This window comes from Nematolebias whitei, chromosome 7 (genome assembly GCF_014905685.2).
Source record: "Nematolebias whitei isolate Nwh7 chromosome 7, NemWhi1, whole genome shotgun sequence".
NCBI lineage: Eukaryota > Metazoa > Chordata > Actinopteri > Cyprinodontiformes > Rivulidae > Nematolebias > Nematolebias whitei.
The window spans coordinates 27,008,124-27,016,789 of NC_056504.1; the positions used below are offsets into that span (position 1 = coordinate 27,008,124).

The 8,666-nt window shown below is 39.2% G+C and overlaps 1 protein-coding gene across 1 annotated transcript; it reads left to right on the forward strand.

Annotated features, from left to right (window-relative positions):
* The first annotated feature begins 950 nt into the window (after positions 1–950).
* LOC119412335 (SAM pointed domain-containing Ets transcription factor) lies at positions 951–7,859 on the forward strand. Its single transcript, XM_037679323.1, has 5 exons — positions 951–1,389; positions 2,617–2,814; positions 5,124–5,171; positions 5,417–5,551; positions 7,680–7,859. Exons 1-5 carry the CDS (start codon positions 951–953, stop codon positions 7,856–7,858), a joined length of 999 nt encoding a protein of 332 aa, XP_037535251.1. The 3' UTR covers position 7,859.
* The last annotated feature ends 807 nt before the right edge of the window (positions 7,860–8,666 follow it).

Below are 8,666 nucleotides of genomic sequence, written 5' to 3' on the forward strand. Positions count from 1 at the left end.
ATTCGTTCTTTACGTTGTTTCTGGGTTGATAGATGCAATCAAATATTTTGCAAACTTTATGAGACTTAATTTGTTTGCCTTGGAACAAATCGATCTAATCAAGCACTGAACATGTGCACTGTGGACTTCCTTTACTGCCACCTCATCCTCCACCACTGATAGCCTGGTGTGTGACAGTAATGTGTCTTTCCATATGCCAGCTGTGGCAGGTACAAATTATTGGTGCCATATGTGAGATTACGCTTGTGATACAGCTTACGTCTATAAATGCACCTTTGATAATAATCAAAGGTGAGTTGGGATTAAACTCTTCAGTCTAGGTTTTTCTTATTATTTAAACTGTACGAGTTGTTTTTCAGGCATGTGGTTTGTTTGGAGCACATTTTGTTCATGCTCCCCTCTGCATTATCTGACTTTTATTTGATTAAAATCTCCAGCTGGCAATGGAGACAAAGGATTGCAGAGGCGGCACCTTGAAAGCCCAAATAGGCGGCAGAGCTGCCTCAGGTCTCAATATAAATCACCTACCCCCGAGACACCAACCATTCTGGGCCACTGACCCACAAATAAGAGACTCAGTCCAATCCATTTTGCCCCATGCCCGTCAGCGCTGTGTGCGCTTTACTCTCCTTAGGGTTCTCTTCCCAGTATCTTCATTAGAACTTGGTGTTCCTATAAAGCAATAACCAGCATCAGCTCAGCTCACAAACACAGACTGAACTTTGATGGAGTTTCTTACTGAACTGGTTTAGCAGCTGAAGAGTTTCAAATAAGGAGCTATTGAGAAAGGTACCACTCAAGTTTTGTCAGTTTCAGCTCTTTTGATTTAAAGTACCAAAATGCCATTTTGTATTTGTTTCAATGTTTGTACGGTTCTTAGATCCACTTCAGATCATGGGTTAGAAATGTATCTTTGCTTGTTTTGTCTGGTTTATTTTCAGACAGCAGCCATGTCACACCCAGTGAGCAGTTTATCTGAAGGGTACGGGTCCCGAATTGTAAAGACGGAGGACTCCCTCATCCTCCTGGAGCGAAACAGAAGCTCTGTAGATCCCTGGGAGATGGTTGAGACCAAACCAAACATTGAAGCCCTGGAAAGGGGTGTCCCGGGCCTTCACTTCTCCTGCTATGACATGCTTCTCACTGAAGACGCCACTTGGCTGGTAAAAGTTTCTGATGCCTCCCCAATGCTGGCCGTGCCCATGAATCACATGGAGAACCTGGAGGAACCGGAGCAGTGTCCCATCATTGACAGCCAGGAGCAAGGCCTGTCTCCTGGGCTGGTGGGGCAGGAGGAGGAGCGGTCTCTGGAGCAGGTTCAGAGCATGGTTGTTGGAGAGGTGCTAAAGGACATCGAAACTGCCTGCAAGCTCCTCAACATCACCCCAGGTAGGCAGCCGCCCCACCACCACACCTGCTCCTGCAGTTTGTCATTTTCATGAGGCATTGCAACGTATTAACACGTATAACTGACAAAAGAAAAAAATATATGTGTTGTTCACATTTTGCAAATATTAAAATGTTGATTCAGAGATTTATGAGCTACTGAACCTCACTTCCAAAATCAACATATTCTTAAAGCAAACTGTAAGATGTTCTAAATTATCTCCTTTCTGACACAAAGTTGTGTTTGCCCGCTCCAGGATCTGTTTAATCCTGATCTTTTAAAAAGTTTTTCTGAACTGTGACAGTGATGATTCTCCACTGCCTGCAGCCGTGTACACAGTCTTAAGGGCGAGGTCTCTCCTGGTTGGAGAGCAAACAAAGGAAGTGTTTTTTTATGTATTGTACAGCCTTTAGCTGTTATAAACCTTCATGGTCCCGAGTCATCTGTTCTCCTGATTAGAAGTGGAGAGGCATAAAAACATAATTACATGTGGTTTCACAAGATTTATTATCTATGACAATATAAAGCTAGAAAATGACCTAGCATGACTCTTAGCTTGCTGAAAAAAGTGGGTTTTAACTAAAGAAATTGCAGTTTTTCTTAGAAACTAAAAAACTGGCAAAATTTACTCGAGTTTAAACTAAGTTGATAAAGTTAAAACAAGCAGACCAAAAGTTAAAATTAGCTACACAAATGCTAAAACTGCCAAAGCACTCGCTAAAGGCCCAAACTAGCAAACGCAATAGCTAAAACACGTTTAGCAAAATTGTAGCTATAATCCAAAATCATCAAAACATGAGTCAAACACTAAAACTGGCAAAACAGATGCTAAAAGCTTAAAACCAGCAAAAATCAGCTAAAAGCCAAAATTAGCAAAAACGGTAGCTAAAATTTAAAATGGGAAAAACTGTGGCTAAAATTTAAGATGTACAAAATGGTAGCTAAAACCAGGGAACTGGCGGCTAAATGCTAAAAACCTGCAAAATAGCTAAAAGCTCACTCCAGTAAAACATAAATAAAAATGAAGATAAATCAAGTTAAATATATAAATTCTTTAAGTTAGAAAAAGCAAAAGTCATAACTGTATGTCCCAAATGAGCTGAATGCTTTATACGAGTAGCTAAAATAGCTGGAATTATATTAACTAGTGACACATTCTCAGTTGTACATGGTTAGTACTAAGTACTTTTTTATTCTAGCTCAGGTGGTTTTCTTCTATCCTCCCACAGACCCGATTGAGTGGAACACAGCAAATGTCCAAAAGTGGCTGCTATGGACTGAACATCTGTACAAGTTACCTCACGCAGGAAAAGCCTTTCAGGAGCTGACCGGAAAGGATCTGTGTGCCATGAGCGAGGAGGAGTTTCGCCAGCGCTCCCCGCTGTGTGGAGACACGCTGCACGCTCACCTGGACATATGGAAGTCAGGTACTGGAGGAATGTTTATTTAGGATGGTAACCTGCTACACCTCCTGATGACTCTGTTATCTAATGTGTGGCTGGTGTGATGTTTGAGAGGCAGCTCCAGTCTGTTTGTATAGAATGATGTGGGAAAAGATTGTAATTTATGTTCTTTACTTTCAACGGCCCTGACTTTCTTAAAACATTTTAAAGTAGCAAAGCTTTTTTAAAGATCTTACAAAGGTTGCTTGTTTTTGGACTTTAGCTACTTTTCCCATTTTACTTTACACTTCTTTTAACCTACTCATAGGTAGATACTTTTACCACTCATTTTCAGGGCAGTACCTGTTTAAGTGTTCTATAAAACATCCATCCATCCATCCATCCATCCATCCATCCATCCATCCATCCATCCATCCATTATTTTTACCTACTTCTTCGATTTCAGGTCACAGGGGTCACTGGTGCCCATATCCAGCAGTCACTGTGTGAGAGGCAGGGACACCCTGGACAGGTCTCCAGTCCATCACAGGGACACATAGAGAAAAAACAAGACAAACAACCATTCACTCTCTCACTCACACCTAGGGACAATTTAAAGTTACCAATCAGCCTCACATGCATGTTTTTAGTCAGTGGGAGGAAACTGGAGTACCTGAAAAAAAAACATGCATGTACAGAGAGAATGCAAACTCCACCCAGAAAGGCCCCCCAGCCATGATTTGATGTGGTGACCTGCTCACTGAGATGCAGCAGCTGTACCAACTGCGTCACCGTGCTGCCCAATCCAATAATGTACCTTTTTAAGTGTCCTATAAAACATTTGGAAATTTAAAAAAGCTGTAAAACTGAAATGATGTGCCGTGTTACTGAATACACAGAACAGAAAAATGAACAAACAACAAATTTTACCTGGAGAAATATTTGTTTGTTTGTTTGTTTTTGTGAAGGTGAATGCTGACTGCTAAATAATTTTGCTGAAATTTACTAAAGAACCTATTTGGTAAAGATGGTAAAGCTAATGCCAAAGCAAAACCAACTAGCAATGTCAGTGCTAAAGCTAAAATTAACAAAATGCTAAAAGTAGAGAAACAGTAGCTAAAAGTAGTAAAACAGGTGCTGAAGCTAAAATTATGAAAACTGTAGCTAAAATGACCAAAAACAACAAGCAAATAGTGGCTTAAAGTAGCAAAACATTCATAAAGCTAAAATCAGCAAAGCAGTAGTTAAAATGAGAAAATCTGTAACTAAAGGCTAAACGAAGCTAAATGGTAGCTAAGGCTAAAAAAAAGCTAAATTGTAGTTAAAGGCTATAAGTAGCAAAACAGTAGCTGAATTTTAAAAGTAACAAACAGTAGCTAAAAGCTAAAACTAGCATAAGAAGATCAAAAATAAAACAAAAATGCTAAAGCATGTTTAATAGGGAACAATGTTTAAGAAGTAGCTGAAGATATTTCTATGTTTTTCTAACATTTTATTTAAAGTAAAGTGAAATATTTAAAGTAAAAATGACAAAAAAACAAAGTCCAAGTACAAGTTTTTTTTTATTTTTTTTTTATCAAGCTGAACGTTTTTGTATATAAATGGTTAAAATAGCACGATTGGTAAAAGTCATCAAACAGTGCACGGACAAAGCTGTGAACAGGAAACCAACAGTGCGACTGCTAGCTTGAACCAAAGACACAATTCTTTTCCATTTCTTTTGTCCAATCTTTGAAAAATACCAGAGTACACAAATTAGACAAACAAAAACTGTTTATTATAGTTCCGACAAATTGTTAACCAGTTATTAGCAGAAAACTTGACATGTAGGTGACCAACTGAAAGATGATTCGGCTCTCAAGATCAAGGTCCTTTATTGTCATTCACATCACATGTGGTACATGAGGTGGAATGAACTTGTGTACACAGGGTCCCAGATCTCCCCAGGTCTCCTGTGTCAGGTGATCTGAGCTGGATTATTGTTTTATTTTAATTTCATTTTTCTAAAAGACATGACTTTTAGACACTTGCTGTAGATTTCATTTGGATGACTGACTTTTGTTCTTTGTCCTTTAATGTTTGACGTCATGAGCAGGTTCAGTGACTGGACAGAAAACGAGTTATAAACCAGACAAAGCTCAAATCTTTAAAAGACCTCCAGGAAGCCCTAAAATCTACTGATCAGGGCCACCATAAAGACCACGAGGAACATTTGTCTGCTGGGAATAAGAAAAAAAACACTTTAGGGGGTGGCTTGAAAACGTTTGCATTAATGTAATGTTCATCTGGAATTACTTAACTTAAAGAAAAAGCTTTTTCTTCTGATTGATTGTCTGTCTCTCTTTTATCTCCAGCTGCCTGGATGAAGGAGAGGTGTTCAGTCGTGGAGACTAAAACTACAGGTAGAATTGATTTCCTCCAAAGTCAAAGATATTAACCAGCCTTAATGAAAGTCACAAGAAGTTTAGCAAAACAAACCCAATGCACTGAACACTTTTTTGCTTTCTTTACTTAACCAATTCCAATAAAATCCACAAAGTGGTCAAAAATTTACATCAATGTAAGAATTCATAATCTCGTATCAGAGAGTCACAGCATACTGACCTGACAAATTAAAATAAAAACATTTTAATTTCGTTTTGCGAAGGCCATGAGGAGCTGTGGTCCGAAGCGGACTCGTCTTGTTCGGGTCAACCTATTCATCTGTGGCAGTTCCTCCGAGAGCTCCTGCTCAAACCTCACAGCTACGGACGCTGCATCCGCTGGCTAAACAAAGAAAAAGGTACGAGTCAGCATCACCAGACCTTTTCACCCACAGGCTGTTGGTCAAACAGAGGAATGACACAACAAGGTGATTTTAAACTTGTTTAACAGTTCAGCTTGTAAAAAAGAAAAGGAGAAACGTGGTCACCAGTTGGTGGAAGGAAGAGCCGCAGAACCTCTGCTGAGCTTTTCTTCTGTTTTGACTAAAAACTAAAAAGGTTCTCTAATGCTGACCATGTAGCTTATGTGCCTAAACGTACCAAGCACTAAGCTAAAAGGAGCAAAAAGACAAGCTAAAACATGCCAAAAGCCACAAAGGGTTAGCTAAAACTAGCAAAAGGTTTGTTAAACGTTTAAAAAGCTAAAAGCTAGCTGAGTTTAAAGTAGCTCAATGCTAGGTAAAGACACTAAAGTTTTGCAAAAAGTAGTAAAAAGCTAATTAAAGGAGCAAAGCATTAGGTAAAAACTAAATATGCTGATGAGGATTCTCTATCATCCAGGTCATGAACAATCCAAAGAAAAATATTAAAAACAAAAACAACTGGACTTCTGTTCTGAAGCTGAACATGTAACTTCTATCAGCTCAAAAATGTCTGGAGTGAGAGGAGCTCCAGGCTTTACTGGACTGTGTGAGAGGCCTCGTTATATTAACTCTCCCGACCAGTGGATGTCCTAACTCAGGAGTCTGCAACCTTTATGATCAAAAAAAGCCATTTTTACACCTTCATTCACTAAATTAAATGTGTCCAGAGCATCAACAACCTGCTACAACTGTGGTTATCAACTGGTGGCCCATGGGACACTTTAGGTTTGTTGGATGAGACTTTTATGGACAGTAGGGGTGACATTATAAAGCTAAAAATATATTATGATTTTTAACAGTTTGACACATAGGCTTTAAATGATAGAGTTTATGTTCAGCAGGATGTGTTTGTATGACAGCACGGGTACGAACAGAATTTAGGGTTTAGTGGCACAGATTTTGTCTAAAGACAAACATCTCATGAATCACAACAGATTTTATTGATATGTGCAGAAATTATTCATTAAACATAGCTTTACAAGTGATTGTTTTGAAGTCAGCTTGATTCAAGATGGCCACCATAAGTGACCTTAGCAGAGAATCTGTTTTTAAACCTTTGTCCTTGATTATAGGAATCAATGTCTGTTAGCAAAATATTCATGATCTACTGGACATGAGAGGTCTCAGATTAAATTTCAAAAGCCTACAATACAGCATTAGGTCTGATTCCAGGTCAGATCCTCTTCAATTCACACCTTCATGCAGGTGACCAAAACATCTCTCATGAGCCAGAAGAACCCTAACGAGCCTCCATTGTAGTTCCAGTCTAATCTGCAGCTGAATCTAGATACACAACCAGGCCTCAGTTCTTTAAAGCTGGCAACTCCACACACTCCAGACATTTAATTGATAACCATCTTCATCTTCAAAATAAAAGTCCAGTCTTTTTGGTTTTTAACCTTTTATTTGGATTAAAAGTAGCAAAATGCTAGCTAAAAGCTAAAAATAGAAGAAGGCTAGCTAAAAGTAGGAAAATGTGAATGTGAGCAAAAACTACTAAAAGGCTAAGTAAAAGTAGCAAAACATTAGCTTAAAGCTAAATCCAGCAAATGCTAGGTAAAAAAAAATACAACTTTAAGCATTAAGTCAAAAGTAATAAAAATCTATCAACAAACTAAAAGTAGCCAACTAGGTAGCAAAAAGCAGCAAATGGGAAAACACACACCTAAAATAATTAAAAACATTTGTGTTTTTACAGCTAAGAAATGGTATTTTACAGAGTTATATGTAGATATTTTGAGTGAAAAGATTTGTGTTTTGTTTGTGGTTCATCCTTCCATCGTCACTGTCACACTCACATACAAAACCTTTCAAAATAAAAGATGACTCAGTAAGATTTCAGTTTTGAAAACGGTGGCCAGTTGTTATATTGGTGGGTGAATCTTTAATGATATAAAACATTTCCAACACTTTTACTCACTTTTATTCCTCTTTAAAACTCATCCCATCTGCTTTCAGATCGAACTCTTTCACATTTCCTATCAGAGCATTTTATGGAATTAAAAACAATTTACAGTGAAGTACTTGAAGCACATTGCTTTAAAAACCTCGTGTTTCTCTGCAGGCATTTTTAAAATCGAAGACTCGGCCCACGTGGCGCGGCTGTGGGGACTCAGAAAGAACCGACCTGCCATGAACTACGACAAGCTGAGCCGCTCCATTCGTCAATACTATAAGAAGGGCATCATCCGTAAGCCCGACGTGTCTCAGAGACTGGTGTACCAGTTTGTTCACCCAGTATGAGGCCTCGGCAGGCTGGGAGGAGGAACCTGAAAGAAGAAAATGAGACACTTGCACTTAAACCCCCTAAACCTGAACGAAGGGTGGCTTGAAACATGTGCACTGATCATCCTCAGGTTCACCGCCAGCTCTATCACATCTGGCAGCAGCTGTGGAGGCTTCTCTGTGTTTGACGAAACAACGTGACTGTGGAGGCTTTTTTCCTGCTGCGGCATCAAACAAACCCAGATTACAATAAACAAACTGCCTTGTTGTTTGCATGATCTGCCTGTTTATGCTTCCATCGTCCCAAACCAGCTTCAGGCCTCTCAGCCACACTGGTGTCAGCCATTTTTCACTTGCACCACCATCACCTGAGAGCGATGACTCAACAGTTTGATGACGTTGGAGCTAAGAGTGAGCTCCTCAAACTCTTCTGCAGCTGGACTGATATCGCCACTCGGGTGTTGTTGCACCTCCTTGGTGAGAAGTGATGCTTCCTCTAAAAGTCCTGCTGAGGAGATCGATGTTTCGTCATGTCGGTTTGTGGAGCTATCGTTGGTGTTTAAGAACAGATCAAAACGAAATGAGTAGAAAAGCTTTGTTTTTAAATGAAGAAGCAGATGAATGAAGCAAAGGTCTCACATTCCTTTAAGGAATGTATATCCCCCTGCCATATAGCCAGCGTATAGATTATGTACGACTCTCAGCTACTACCACCTCTGATTTTAACATAATCTGTGAAACAGACTGAGTTGCAGCCATTTTCAACTGACTCCAAAAGTTCATCAGTTATGGATGTTTATTTGGTGATTACTTTATGAAACTTTCT

Excerpts from the sequence above, each read along its gene's own strand:
- LOC119412335 (XM_037679323.1), top strand. The coding sequence starts at position 951 with ATGTCACACCCAGTGAGCAGTTTATCTGAAGGGTACGGGTCCCGAATT. Across the intron at positions 2,815-5,123 it reads CCTGGACATATGGAAGTCAG|CTGCCTGGATGAAGGAGAGG; the intron begins GTACTGGAGGAA and ends TTTTATCTCCAG. Across the intron at positions 5,172-5,416 it reads CGTGGAGACTAAAACTACAG|GCCATGAGGAGCTGTGGTCC; the intron begins GTAGAATTGATT and ends CGTTTTGCGAAG.